At 38.2% G+C, this 15,000-nt stretch overlaps 2 protein-coding genes across 2 annotated transcripts in view; both read left to right on the forward strand.

Annotated features, from left to right (window-relative positions):
• Positions 1-15,000, forward strand: part of LOC307270211 (NACHT, LRR and PYD domains-containing protein 3-like) — a 307,417-nt gene that overhangs the window by 226,870 nt on the left and 65,547 nt on the right. The gene's annotated exons all lie outside the window — the stretch shown is intronic.
• LOC307270135 (cilia- and flagella-associated protein HOATZ-like) lies at positions 4,798-12,478 on the forward strand (the record flags this gene model as incomplete). Its single annotated transcript, XM_080053300.1, has 3 exons — positions 4,798-5,013; positions 6,673-6,811; positions 12,447-12,478. The coding sequence occupies 3 exons, from the start codon at positions 4,798-4,800 to the stop codon at positions 12,476-12,478; spliced, it is 387 nt and encodes a 128-aa protein (XP_079909426.1).

Consider the following 15,000-nt stretch of genomic DNA (forward strand, 5'->3'; position numbering starts at 1 on the left):
AATCGAACCCGGGTCTGCTGCTGGCCGAGGCCCATGGGGGGGGGGGGACGCCCTACCAACTGAGCTAAGGGCGCCCCCAAATTCTAAGTCTATTTTGACTTCTTTATTTGGTCTTGGGAATATCCCCAATAGAAATGTAGCATTTTGTTTGTTCACGTCAAATTCTAGCAAACCGAAAATAAATTGTTAAAGGAAGGTCTTGACCTCAATTTTCGTCAAATAGACGCACTGCCACATCGACAGCGAGACATTTGTTTGACAGTGTTCACTTTGATATAACACAGTATCAAGCAGGGGGCGCCCTTAGCTCAGTTGGTAGGGCGTCCCCCCCCATGGGCCCTTAGCTCAGTTGGTAGGGCGTCCCCCCCCATGGGCCCTTAGCTCAGTTGGTAGGGCGTCCCCCCCCATGGGCCCTTAGCTCAGTTGGTAGGGCGTCCCCCCCCATGGGCCCTTAGCTCAGTTGGTAGGGCGTCCCCCTCCCGGGCCGGGCCCAGCAGCAGACCCGGGTTCGATTCCCACCCGCGGTCGTTCTCTGCATGTCTCTGCCCCATTTCACAGGAGCCAAACTAGCTTCAATCAAACACATGCTCTCTCCCATCCTATAAAGGATTACATTACATTACATTGTCCCTGCGTTCCAATCCCCATACTTCCCTACTATCTACTGTTTAGTATGCCAGAAAAAGATTTAGGATGTCCCAATACATGCACATCAATTGTAGTATGCTGAAAATACATAACTGGCCCCACTAACTCCAATAGCATTTTGGAGAATTCGTCTTTAATCTTGACATTTCTCGACATAATGAAAGAAAAAAAACTTCCTTATCTGATTTTTTTTCTCTCCTGTCTGTGGCCCCTAAAACTCTTCTGTACTTTAGTATGTAGTGTAGTAAAAAGACTAAAACTCTTCTGTACTTTAGTATGTAGTGTAGTAAAGAGAAAGAGTATGCGATTTGGAACGCAGGGCATATTTAGCTGACACTTTTATCCAAAGCAAACTTCCATTAAGTGCATTCAACCATGAAGGTACAAACTCAGAACAACAGGAATCACTTCATTGCTATAGCTTCAAATAAACTAAAAAAACAAAGTGCCACATGTAAGTGCTACATGGAGATGTAACAAGTGCAATTTTTAATTTTAATTAAATTTTTTTATTTCCTCTGACTCAACCTGCTGCCCTTTGATAAAAGCACAAACATACAGGTGAAACTCATATTATTAGAATATCATGGAAAATGAATTGGAATTGAGGCAAGAATTCATGCAAAAAGGGGCCCAAAACCAAGTACTGAGTACATATGGATGATTATACTTTATAGAGGACCGACATTTCTGTATTTAAAATCCCTTTTTTTATTGATTTCATGTAATATTCAATTTTTTTGTGATTTTGAATTTCATAAACTGTAAACCATAATCATCAAAATTATAACAAATAAAGGCTTGAAATATCTCACTTTGCATGTAATGAGTCTATATAATATAACAGTTTCACCTTTTAAGTTGAATTACTGAAATAAATTAAACTTTTGAACGATATTCAAATTTTTCGAGTTTCACCTGTATGGTCACACATGAAGCCAAACTACCTTCAATAAAAACACAAATTATTATTATTATTACATATGATTGACATACATTTCCCAAAACAATTATCGATTGACGTACATTAAAATACCCCAAAAAATATACAAGCAGATGAGGACCAAAACAGTAGTCAGTCACACACACAGGAGGTCCAATAAAACAGAAATTATCTCACATCCTCTCTCTCTCTCTCTCTCTCTCTCTCTTTCAGCCTTCTTTCCTTTGCATCCGGACTGTCATATTTGTTTTTTTAGTGACTGCACCTCCCTGATAACAACCCAACAGAGCCCTCAGTGCATTGAGGCCTATAATACAGTGTACTTACTCACTTATCCTTGCCTCAGCATCTCCATACACTTTACCATTCGAGAGCAAGCAATAAAATATGAAAATTAGCCCACCGATAATAGCGCCCATAATCAAACAACCACAGAGGTGCCATGGTGGAATGCCCATGTTTGGTTAAAATAAACTCCCCTGCTGTTTCCATTTGGTCTTGCTTGTACAGTAGCTCGGTGTAAACCCAAATAGGTTGGGATAGGGGTTTAAGGGGATAGCTAAAAGCACACTGCCATATAAGGGTGTGTGCCAAGCTCAATGTGCCCAGCCAAGCTTACCAGTTACCGTTTATACCAAAATGGTGACATACCATTCAAGGTGCGTCCATGTGTGTCCACAGAGAAAGATAACAGAGCAGGTACAGGCTCTACTGTAGTGTGTGTGTGTGTGTGTGTGTGTGTGTGTGTGTGTGTGTGTGTGTGTGTGTCTGTCTGTCTTTGCAGAAAACAGCTAACATTTCTTCCATATGTACTGTATAATCCAGTGCTTTAAGTGAATTTAGATTAATAGTTTTAAACACAATGTTGGAGATTTCTTTTGGACACTTTTAGAAATGTCAGAATAATGCATTGATTAGGCTATTGCTTTTGAATTACATTTTTTTTTAAGTTTAATTTAATTGTCACATACACAATTGCACAGTAAAATGCACAGTGAAATGCTTATAATGCATATAATGTCCATCTATAACTCTACAAAAGCTCATTGTGACCCATATTTATGACAAAAAAATATGATTTTTACCTATTAAATAGCAACTTTGAAGTCATTAACACCCTTTAAATGTAATTTAACATGTAATTTAATGATATGTCTTTGCATGGGAGTATTAACAGCCTCCATATGTCCCGTAGAATTAAAGTTATGATGAGTTAAATAATAAGTTGTACTCACTCGCAGAGCAGCGCTTCAGCCCTCGGTGCAGGATGTCTAGGAGAATATCACGTCAGGTGAATGAAGTGATGACGGTTACACTATTTAAACCAGCGCGAGGCACCTGGGGGCGGTGCTGCGCGCGAGTCCCAGCCTCTCTCTCTCTCACACACACACACACACACACACACACACACAAACACGCGCCCAGACAGACAGACAGATACATACACATAGGCCTACACACAGACACTCTCTCTCTCTCTCTCTCTCTCTCTCTCTCTCTCTCTCTCTCATTCATTTTCATTTCATTTTCCTTTATTTAACCTCGAAAGATCAATTGAGGGGTGACCCTCTTTTACAATGACGTCGAGTTTGTACATATACACAATATACAATGAGAATACATAACAAGTTTACACACACACACACACACACACAGACAACAACAATTTAAAACATTCAGATCAATTGAATGAGAGACATAATAGCCTAATTAAAACAGTTACAAGTGTAGAGGGGCTGATTCAAAATAATAATTTTAAATTGGTTAACAGTTATGAGTGTATTTATTTTAATTGTATGTTGTAGGCTGTTCCAGGAGTCAGGGGCACTATGGCTAAAAGCGGATTTACCAAGCTCAGACCGGGCATAGGGGACATATAACATGAGCATGTCAGTTGAGCGGGTTTGATAAAGCCCATCTGAAATAAGCAGCATTTCTGTCAAATATAGTGGTAGCTTTCCAGTCAGAGCTTTATATATAAAAATATGCCAATGTGCATCACGTCTCTCCTTAAGGGAGGACCACCCAACCTTTTCATATAAAACACAATGGTGTGTATCATAAGCATCTCCTGTAATGAATCTCAAAGCAGAGTGAAATACAGAGTCTAGGAGTTTAAGGCATGAACGAGATGCATGCCGATAAACCACATCACCGTAATCAAGGACAGACATAAAAACTGCCTCAATAATCCTTTTCCTACTGAACAACGGGAAGGTGGCTTTATTCCTATAAAAATAGCCAATCTTTTGTCGGAGACGACAGACAAGATTTTTTATGTGAAATGTAAAAGAGAGTTTTTCATCTATCCAGATGCCAAGATATTTATATTCAGTGACTCTTTCAATATGAGATCCATTATTTGTGTCTCTCTCTCTCTCTCTCTCTCTCTCTCTCTCTCTCTCTCTCTCTCACAGACACACACACACTCTTTCTCTCTTTCTATCTCTCACACACACACACACACACACACACACACACACACACACACACACACACACACACACACACACACACACACACACACTCGCACGCACGCACACACACACACACACACACACACACACACACACACACACACACACACACACACACACACACACACACACACACACACAGAAACCCACGAGCTACATCCTTTCAGCCAATCAGAGCCCGAGGAGAGGCGCTAATTGATCTGCCTTCAAAATAAAAGCTTTGAATTGTGTAGCTACAGATGTAGAGCAGTTTTGTAGTAGGCTAAAAATTTATAATAAGCTACACTTTGTCACTTCATAGAGTAGGCATACATTTATAAAGCATGGTAGACCTACTCTTTTTTTTCTTCTTTTTTTTAACCTTTATTTATACAGGTAAATCCCATTGAGACCGAAGACTCTTTTTCAAGGGAGACCTGTTCCCATTCCCACATTACCATTCACACACACACATTCATACACCGATAGCAGGCTAACTATCGACATTCACACGACATTTTTAGGTAATTATAATTTACTCAAGCATTCAATGAGGAACTTTTAAAGGTTCCACGATATTTTTTTCTCCACAAGCTGAAATGAGTTTCTATATCCATTAATTTGAAAGGTTTAGGCGGAAGCTCTGTCCCTTACCCTACCTTCTCGTTTCCATGGAGACCAAATAACAGCGCACTTGTCCCTAAACTTTCGCTTCATAATTTTAACCAGTTTTTTCATCCTAATAGTTAAATGTCTGTTCAGGTTGTTGACCCTCCGGAGCTTCTCGAGGCGGACCTGGATACATTCTTCACCGTGTTTGAGGGCTCGTCCCCGGATGATGTGTGTCACGCCCGCCAGCTGTGGAGCTCCGTGACCCTGCTACCTCCACTCGAGTCCCGTCTGGTGTCGGCAGATATCCGACAAAGGCTGCCTGTGTGTCGGCCTAAGCGCGCCTCAGCTCCCCAGGTAAAATTGTGTAAAACAAACTAGCCTATATAATCTTCTTTGTCAGGTTACTAAAACATTTTGTTGGCATTGAATAGCCTAGATATGAGAGATATAGCCAATAGTCCTTAGTTTGTGAGTAAATGTGCATGTTCTCAAAGCTATCTATAGATAGGCTAGCCTATATATACTAGTGCATATACATTTTTATAGTATTTTTCAGGTATGAAGGCAAATAATCTTCAAAAACTAGCCTATTAAATCTGATTTGTTGATCAAAAATGTTAGCCTATAGCCTAGATGATATGATAGATAAAGCCCTTACTAGTTTGTGAAGAAATGTAGCTACACGATTTATTTGATTAATCTCTCAATATTTATTTGTTGTGGGTGTATCTTTATAAAGCTATAGTGTGTAACTTTTTCTTACAAAGGTGCTTGTCATTTCAGATAGGTGTGTGTGTGTGTGTGTGTGTGTGTGTGTGTGTGTGTGTGTGTGTGTGTGTGTGTGTGTGTGTGTGTGTGTGTGTGTGTGTGTGCGTGCGTGTGTGTGTGTGTCAGTGTTGCAGTCAAGACCATTCAAACTGAGAATGTTATCGCAATATCAGATTCACATCTTTAGTTTTTAGCTTTTTAATCTGGCCCCTCCTCGTTAATATTATTTTCTGTTAACTGTGTTTTATAATGAAGTATTTTTTAAAGGTGCAGTGTGTAATATGACATCATCAAGAAAGTTCTACAAAGTTCTAGAATGCAACGCTCCCTGGGTAACCCCACCCCTTTAGAATAATAACAGAAGCTACAGTGGCCTTCAAGGACAAGAACAATTCTAAATTTTAAACAATGCACCTGATGACATTACAACTATGACACTTTCAAGATGGCGGCACTAGGCCTTGGTCCAAGATATGCAGAAATATGGACATATATGAGACCCTTTCTAAGGGAAAAAAATATTTTTATGCACTAAATTAAATGTACTTATGGATATTATAATTACTTTCTACAAAATCTGCTAGGAAATTAAACCCAAAATTCTACACACTGCAGGTTTAACGGTGCATGTCATGGATTCTTTGTTTTAGGATACACAGGAACATAAATCTTAAAAGTGTAATGGAGGTTGACTCCAGTTTTTTAGGCTGGGGTAGCAATAGATACTGATGGATAGAAAATAATGAATGAATAACTCAAGCAGGGGCGACTGTGGCTCAGGTGGTTAAGCGGGTCGGCCAATGATCCAAGGGTTGGAGGTTCGATCCCCGCCCGGCCACTTGTGTCATGGTTGTTGTGTCCTTGGGCAAGACACTTCACCCACCTTGCCTGGTGTGAATGTGTATGACTGCTGTATGTTTGAGGTGGTGGTCTGAGGGGCCGTAGGCGCTGAATGGCAGCCACGCTTCCGTCAGTCTGCCCCAGGGCAGCTGTGGCTACTACGGTAGTTTACCACCACCGGTATGATTGTGTGTGAACGAATTGAACCTGGAACCCTGTGAAGCGCTTTGAGTGCCTTGAAAAGCGCTATATAAATCCAATCAATTATTATTATTATTATTAAACTAACAACAGAGAGATAAATGAATAATATGAAATACAATGTAAATTAAAAAGAAAAAGAAAAAACAATATCGCAACCTCTGAGTATTTATAAAAAAAAATGCATGTTATTTTTTCGGACAGGTACGTGGCCCCAGATGTAGCGTTCCGGAGCTTCAACCCTCTCTAACCCCCCATGAGGAGAGGCGTAGGTACCAAGCCATGGCCGATCAACGGAGAGAGATACTGACTCTGTTGGGCAGACAGAGGGACCAGAGAATACGCAATGAGCTGATCTCACAGACAAGAGAACAAAAAACACTTATAAATGAGATCTTTATGTTTTTTTTTTTTTTTTTCTTCTGTTTGCGTCTGTTTCCTTGTTGTCCTACTGTGAACTGTGATCACCATTTACAGGAAGTGAATGTTATCATTTGAATTTGATACAGTTATATACAGGTGAAACTCGAAAAATTAGAATATCGTGCAAAAGTTCATTTATTTCAGTAATTCAACTTTATAGGTGAAAATAATATCTTATACAGACTCATTACATGCAAAGTGAGATATGTGAAGCCTTTATTTTTTATAATTGTGATTATTATGGCTTACAGTTTATAAAAACCCCAAATTCAAAATCTCAGAAAATTAGAATATTATATAAAATCAATAAAAAAAGGATTTTAAATACAGAAATGTCGGCCCTCTAGAAAGTATAATCATGCATATGTACTAAATACTTGGTTTGGGCCCCTTTTGCATGAATTATTGCCTAAATGCGGCGTGGCATGGATGCTATCAGCCTGTGGCACTGCTGAGGTGTTATGGAATCCCAGGTTGCTTTGATGTGGCCTTCAGCTCGTCTGTATTGTTGGGTCTGGTGTGTATTATCTTCCTCTTGACAATAGTCCATAGTTTCTCTATGGAGTTCAGGTCAGGAGAGTTGTCTGGCCATTCATGCACAGTAATACCATGGTCAGTCAACCAGTTACCAGTGGTTTATGGTACCGTGGGCAGGTGCCAAGTCTAGCTGGAAATGGAAATTGTCATCTCCATAAAGCTTGTCAACAGACAGAAGCATGAAGTGCTCTAAAATCTTCTGGTAGATGGCTGTGGTGACTTTGGACTTGATAACACAGTGGACCAACAGCAGCAGATGACATGATACCTCAAATCATCACTGATCCAAATTAAATGTTGCGTTTCATTTGGAAATCAAGGTTCCACAGTCTAGAGGAAGAGTGGAGGGGCACAAAATCCAAGGGGCTTGAAGACCACTGTCAAGTTTCAACAGTCAGTGATGATTTGAGGCACCATGTCATCTGATGGTGTTGGTCCACTGTGTTATCAAGTCCAAAGTCACCACAGCTGTCTACCAGGAGATTTTAGAGCACTTCATGCTTCTGTCTGTTGACAAGCTTTATGGAGATGCTGAATTACTTTTTCCAGCAAGACTTGACACCTGTCCACAGTGCCAAAACCACAAGTAACTGGTTGACTGACCATGGTATTACTGTGTTGATTGGCCAGACAACTCTCCTGACCTGAACCCAATAGAGAAACTATGGACTATTGTCAAGAGGAAGATGATACACACCAGACCCAACAATACAGACGAGCTGAAGGCCACTATCAAAGCAACCTGGGCTTCCATAACACCTCAGCAGTGCCACAGACTGATAGCATCCATGCCACCCCGCATTTAGGCAATAATGTGTGCAAAAGGGGCCCAAACCAAGTACTTAGTACATATGCATGATTATACTTTATAGAGGGCCGACATTTCTGTATTTAAAATCCTTTTTTTATTGATTTTATGTATATTCTAATTTTCTGAGATTTTGAATTTGGGGTTTTCATAAGCTGTAAGCCATAATAATCACAATTATAACAAATAAAGGCTTGAAATATCTCACTTTGAATGTAATGAGTCTGTATAAGATATTAGTTTCACCATTTAGGTTGAATTACTGAAATAAATGAACTTTTGCACGATATTCTAATTTTTCGAGTTTCACCTGTACATACAGTTGATACGATAATAAAAATGCATTCATTCATTCATTCATTCATTCATTCATTCATTCATTCATTCATTCACAGGCCGTCAAACACAAGGGCAAACCAGGCAGAGAAAAACTGAACAATAAGCCATCAAGAGAGACTGAGACAGAGACAGAGACAGAGAAGGACCTGGTGAAACAACTGCAGTGAATAAGAGACTACCCCTGCATTCCAAATCACATACTCTTTATCTTTACTACACTATACACTACATACTAAAGTACAGAAGAGTTTTAGTCTCTTTACTACACTACATACTAAAGTACAGAAGAGTTTTAGGGCCACAGGAGAGAGAAAAAAAATCAGATAAGGAAGTTTTTTTTTTCATTATGTCGAAAATGTCAAGAATAAAGATGAATACTGCAAAATGCTATTGGAGTTAGTGGGGCATTTATGTATTTTCAGCATGCTACAATTGACGTGTATGTATTTGGGACATCCTAAATCTTTTCCTAGAATACTAAATAGTAGGGAAGTATGGGGATTGGAACGCGGGGTACATTGATCAGCAAGGAATATCCTGAGAGATTGTGTGGATTAAAAAAAGGATTCTATATTTCATTGAAGAGAATAAGTCTAAATAAATTGTTTATAAATCAATCAATTAATCAATTTACCTTCATTCATTCATTCATTCATTCATTCATTCACCTTTTCTTTACTGCACTGTTTATAGTAGCCTGCTCCTCACCACGAAAAAGAGACTGTTCGAATTCAAAAGGTGATTTTAAAGTTTATATAGGAGCAAATATGACAAAATAAAACATATTTTATCAATTAATCATTCAATCAACCAACCTTTATTTAGGCTACATAGCACTTTTCATACACTGAAAGGCCAGCTGTAATTCTAATAGGCTTATATATATATATATTGTTTTATACTGTAGTATTGTTTTTTTTGCATTTATATATTTTTATTGTCACAGGCAATTTATATCCTCCAAAGGGGGGATCGTTGCATACAATCGGTATATGTCTACACATATCTACATGCATATACACCTATACAAATACACATACATATATATATATATACCCATACATACATATACACATATACATATATCCACACATGTCCACATACATACAGATCTTCCCAATGTATTATACAGATTCACACCGTAGTTGTTTCTGTAGAAGAAACAAAAGATATATTAAAAAAAAAAAGATTATAATAAATCAAATGTCAGTGCACAGTCAAGGTTCTGCAGACTGGCATGTAAACAGTAAACCCCTTAGTACACCCACCTCATGGACAGGTATTGGGTCATAAGAAGACATTCTCTGATCCCAACCGAAAAAGAAAAACATCTAGAAAACAAACTTTCTCGGAATCATCGATTCAATCCCATGTTACCCAATGCGTGCATATCATTTCCTGCGACACTTTTTTTTTTTTTCCCTTTCCCCTCCACCCCCCTCCCTTTCCCCTCCTCTTTAAACAAAGAACACAATTAGCAATATACAAAAAAAAAAAAAAAATAAATAAATAAATAAACAAAAAGAAACAAAAAGAAAAACTCCAATGAAAAGAAAATAAGTAAAAGAAAAATTACGTAAGTAATGTAAGTAATGTACACTTAAGTTATGACTAGATTTTATCCACTTGAATTTATTTATCATTATTATAATCTTTTTTATTATTATCTATTTATTTACCCATTTTTATTCTATTCGTTTATTTAATTATATATATATATATATATATATACACATACACATACACACACATATATATATATATATACATATATATATACATATTTTTTCCTTTCTCCTTTCTTTTCTGTGGAATATGCTAGGTCATTGTCTATTGTTAATGTAATCCAGGAATGGGGTCCATGTAGTTAGGAAGGAATTGTGTTGTCCAGTGAGTCTGAATGTGACCCTTTCACAGCTTGCCATGTCTGTCATTAGTTCAATCCAGTCACCGAAGGATGAAGGGGTGACTGATTTCCAATTCCTCAGGATAATTCTACATCCTGTTAAAATGGCCAGTCGGCACCATGATTTTTTTTTGCCGTGCAACTGTTGATCACTTGGTATTATTCCCAGAAGACAGAGAGCTGGGCTTTTAGTTAGGGTGACATGAAACAAAACATTTAAAAGGTATATAATATTAATCCACAGGTTCCTTACCATAACACACTCGTACAACATATGCACCATTGTTCCAGTCTCATTTTGGCAACGCCAACATTTATCATCGTTTCTTAACTTGAGTCTGGCCATTTTGCTTGGGGTCCAGTATGCTCGATGGAGGATTTTATAATTTGTGTATTGTGTTTTGATTTCTCGAGCAGTTGTGTGCCAGCTAGATATGGCTTCCTTCCAGTGTTGTTGTTCTATATTTTCTCTTATATCTTTCTCCCATACTAATTTGAGACTATTTAATTTTGGTGCATTGGAATCTCTAATGTAATTGTAAAATAGTGAGGCACCACCTTTTTTTTGGCTGGCATGATGAAGCATACGTTGTATTTCAGTGTTAGGGTCAGGTCCAGAGCTCATGATTGACAGGAGACAGTGACGTAACTGGAGATATTTCCAGAAGTCAGTATTTGTCAGATTGTAATGTTGTTTCAAATGTTCAAATGTTACCATGTGGCCCTTGTCGTATAAGTCCCCCAAATGTAAAATTCCCACTTTGGCCCACTGGTACCAGCAAAATGGCTTTTTGGCTATTCTAATCCTTGAATTGAACCATATTGATGCTTCAAGAGTCAGTGATGGGTTATTTTTAACATGACAATGTACCATTTTCCAACTTTCCCTTGTAAATTCGAGCACAGGATTAAGAACAACATTAAACGTGCTTTTCTGTGTCACAAATGTTTCTATATTAAAAGGATAAAGTAGTTCTTTCTCAATTTGTACCCAGGCAGGGACTCTGTGATGGGGCAGGTTAAATTTTGATGTTTGGGCAAGTGAGAATGAACTTTGATACCAATCTAATCTAGGAAGGGATAGTCCCCCACTATTCTTAGCCGAGTATAACTTGGTACGATTAAATAGAGGCTTTTTACCTTGCCATATGAATGATTCAACACACTTATCGTATTCTTTTCGGAGATGTGCAGGAAAGGAGAGTGGCAACATATAGGTTATGTAGTTGACCTTTGGCATTATGATCATTTTTATTAAGTTAATCCTGCCTAAAAGTGATACATTTAGCTTGTTCCAATTAAGTAATAGGGACTCAATGCTTTGTATAATGGGCTGAAGGTTAACTTGCATAATTTTTTTAATGTTGGGCGTAAGTTTAATACCAAGATAGGTCATACCTGAGGCTACCCATCTAAACGGCCATTTAGTGCCAAGTGATTGTGTGGCGATGTTTGATATGGGCATTACCTCTGATTTGGTCCAGTTAATTCTATAACCTGAGATCATGGAGAACCTATCGATCAGGGAGCTAAGTATGGGGACAGTTGTTTCTGGGTTGCTTGAGACCAATAAAATATCGTCCGCATATAAAAACAGTTTATGTTCCTGATGACCTGCTGTGACCCCTTTGATATTTACATTGTTCCGTATAGCAATGGCTAAAGGCTCAAGGGCAATGGCGAAGATGAGGGGGGAAAGCGGGCATCCCTGCTTGGTGCCTCTATATAGGTTAAAAGGAGAGGAAGTGATGCCATTACACAACACTGACGCCATGGGGTCCATATATAATAATTTTATCCAAGCTAGGAATGTTGGTCCAAAACCAAATCTATTTAGTGTATAAAATAAGAAGCCCCATTCGACCCTGTCGAAGGCCTTCTCTGCATCTAGTGAGAAGGCCATGACAGGGACTGGGTTCTCTCTGCTCTCCCACAGTATATGTAATAACCTTCTCATGTTATCAGCGGATGAGCGGTTCCTGACAAATCCTACTTGATCATGGTGTATTATTGTTGGAAGTATGTTGTCCAATCTATTTGAAAGTATTTTGGCTAGTATCTTGGCATCAACATTTCCTAACGAAATTGGTCTATAGCTACCACAATGCATAGGGTCTTTCCCTTTTTTGTGGATAATTGTGATCAAGCTTTTTCTCATACTTGGGGGGAGTAGACCCTTTGCCAGTGCACTACGGAACACGTCCAATAACCTAGGGGCAAGTATATCAGTAAACTTTTTGTAAAAATCGGATGGATAACCATCATCTCCAGGGGCTCGGCCTGATCTGAGGCCTTTTATTGCGTCTTTGACCTCTTGCAATGAAATTTGTTTTTCCAGTAGCTCAGTATTGGGTGAGGAGATATGGGGCACATCTAGTGTGGAAAAAAAATTGTCGTATTGGTCTGTAGCAACCGCTCCCTGTGATGTATACAGATCTTGATAGAAGTCCCGAAAAACTTTATTAATTTCATTCTTCTCTGTAATTAAGTCATTATGAATATTAAAAATTGATGGGATGATATTTTGTGTAGCGAGTTGTTTAACCCTATGTGCCAACATCTTTCCTGCTCTCTCTCCTTGTTCATAGTGGCGTTGTTTCGTACAAAAGAGGGCATATTCTGCTTTCTTTTGATGGATACTATTAATTTCAAATCTTGTGGTGTTCATACTTTTCCAGGTAGCTATGTCTGGTTTTTTAATATATTGAAGTTTGAGATGATTCAATTGTTGCTCAAGGTTAAGTAATTTTTCCCGTTCCTTCTTTTTTTGATATGAGCAATGTTGAATAAGTTGCCCCCTTAGGACCGCCTTAAATGCCTCCCATACAATACCAGGATCAGATACAGAGCCTTCATTATATGTCCAGTATTCTTCCATTGCTGCTACAATTACAGAGCATGATGTATCATTTTGCAGTAATGAGTTATTGAATCTCCATCGACTTGTTCTTTCCCCTTTGTCTAAGTTACTTATTATTAAGTCAACTGGTGCATGATCGGAAATAACTATGTTTCCAATGGAAGCATTCTGGACATAATTAACAAGGTTCTTGGACACCAATATGTAATCAATTCGGGAAAATGATTGGTGTGGATTGGAAAAGAAAGTAAAATCCTTCCCTGATGGGTGTAGCACGCGCCAGATATCTAACAAATTCAGATCGTCCATAATTGTTTCAATGGCTGTACATGTCTGTCGTGCACCCTGTCTGAACACAGATCTGTCCAATTTTGCATCTCTGACCTGATTGAAATCCCCACCAAGAATAATGCTTTGGTTCCCAATGGTTCTTATAACATTGCAGATTTCATAGAAAAAGTTGGGAGTTAAAACATTTGGAGCATAAATATTCATGATGGTGAGTCTCTCATTGTCTATTTGTGCATCAAGGGCTATCCATCTACCCTCCTGATCAGCCTGGCTATTATGGACCACTAAGTTCAGATTTTTTCTAACAAGAATACTTACACCTCTACTTCTACTGTTATACACACTGCAATATACTTGCCCAATCCAACCCCTCTTAAATTTTTCAGATTCCTCTTTACTCAGGTGCGTTTCCTGTATCATTGCAATATTAGATCCATTTTGTTTTAACCAATTGATTATTTTCTTACGTTTAATGGGATGTTTACAACCTGAGACATTCCATGAAATCACCTTTAAACCTCCCATATATAGTTAATTTGTTTTAATGTGTTTGTAGGACAGTTTGTATTATATGACATTTTGATGTAAGAAGTGTCTATACTGATATTCATATATAATTTCATATGGATCACCCAGCTTAGCATAATGTCAAGTTGAATACTAGCCCCGGTAACCAAAAAAGAAAAAGAGAAAACAATACAAAAAACAAAAAGAAAAAAAAGAGGAGATATATAACCCTTCCCAACTAAATCCCCAACACCCATCCAGTTCTCCCTGCCAGGGAGGGATGGATGTAAACCCACACCCCTGTTGTGCTTCCGGTGGACTACCACTATCTTCATCCTAAACTAATTAGCTACAGAGGAGACTCCCTTAAACTGAAGAAGAGTAGCAATAAAGACAAAATGAGAGGAAAGAAAAAATAAAAAAGATAAAAAAAATAAAAAAAACTCAAAATATATGTATAGCTATATCTCAATATGTATATCACTGCAAACTCAAAATTATTTTAACTTAATACCGCTACTGGTAATTCATAGTTTTTTTTTTTTTCGTGTTTTTCCCCTCCTCTCTCCTCTCCAATCTCATCTCTCCTTCCCTATCCCTCTTCTCTTATTGGTATTCAAGTAATTCAAGTAATTTAGCCTATTAATGACCAACAAAATAGATATTGGGGAAAGCAATAAAAAAGGTAATAACTTAACATTGCCGTTGTTTAAACATGGCATGGCAGTAATAGGCTACATTCTCTGCATCAACACTTAACATGCAGATAAAGTAATAGCGATAGAGGTATAGAGGGGAGTCAGTCAAGTGTTAATAAGCATTGTTATCCCCGTTTAAGTTAATAGAAAGTAAAAAGAAAAA

This window comes from Ammodytes marinus, assembly GCF_949987685.1.
Source record: "Ammodytes marinus genome assembly, chromosome: 25".
Lineage (NCBI taxonomy): Eukaryota > Metazoa > Chordata > Actinopteri > Uranoscopiformes > Ammodytidae > Ammodytes > Ammodytes marinus.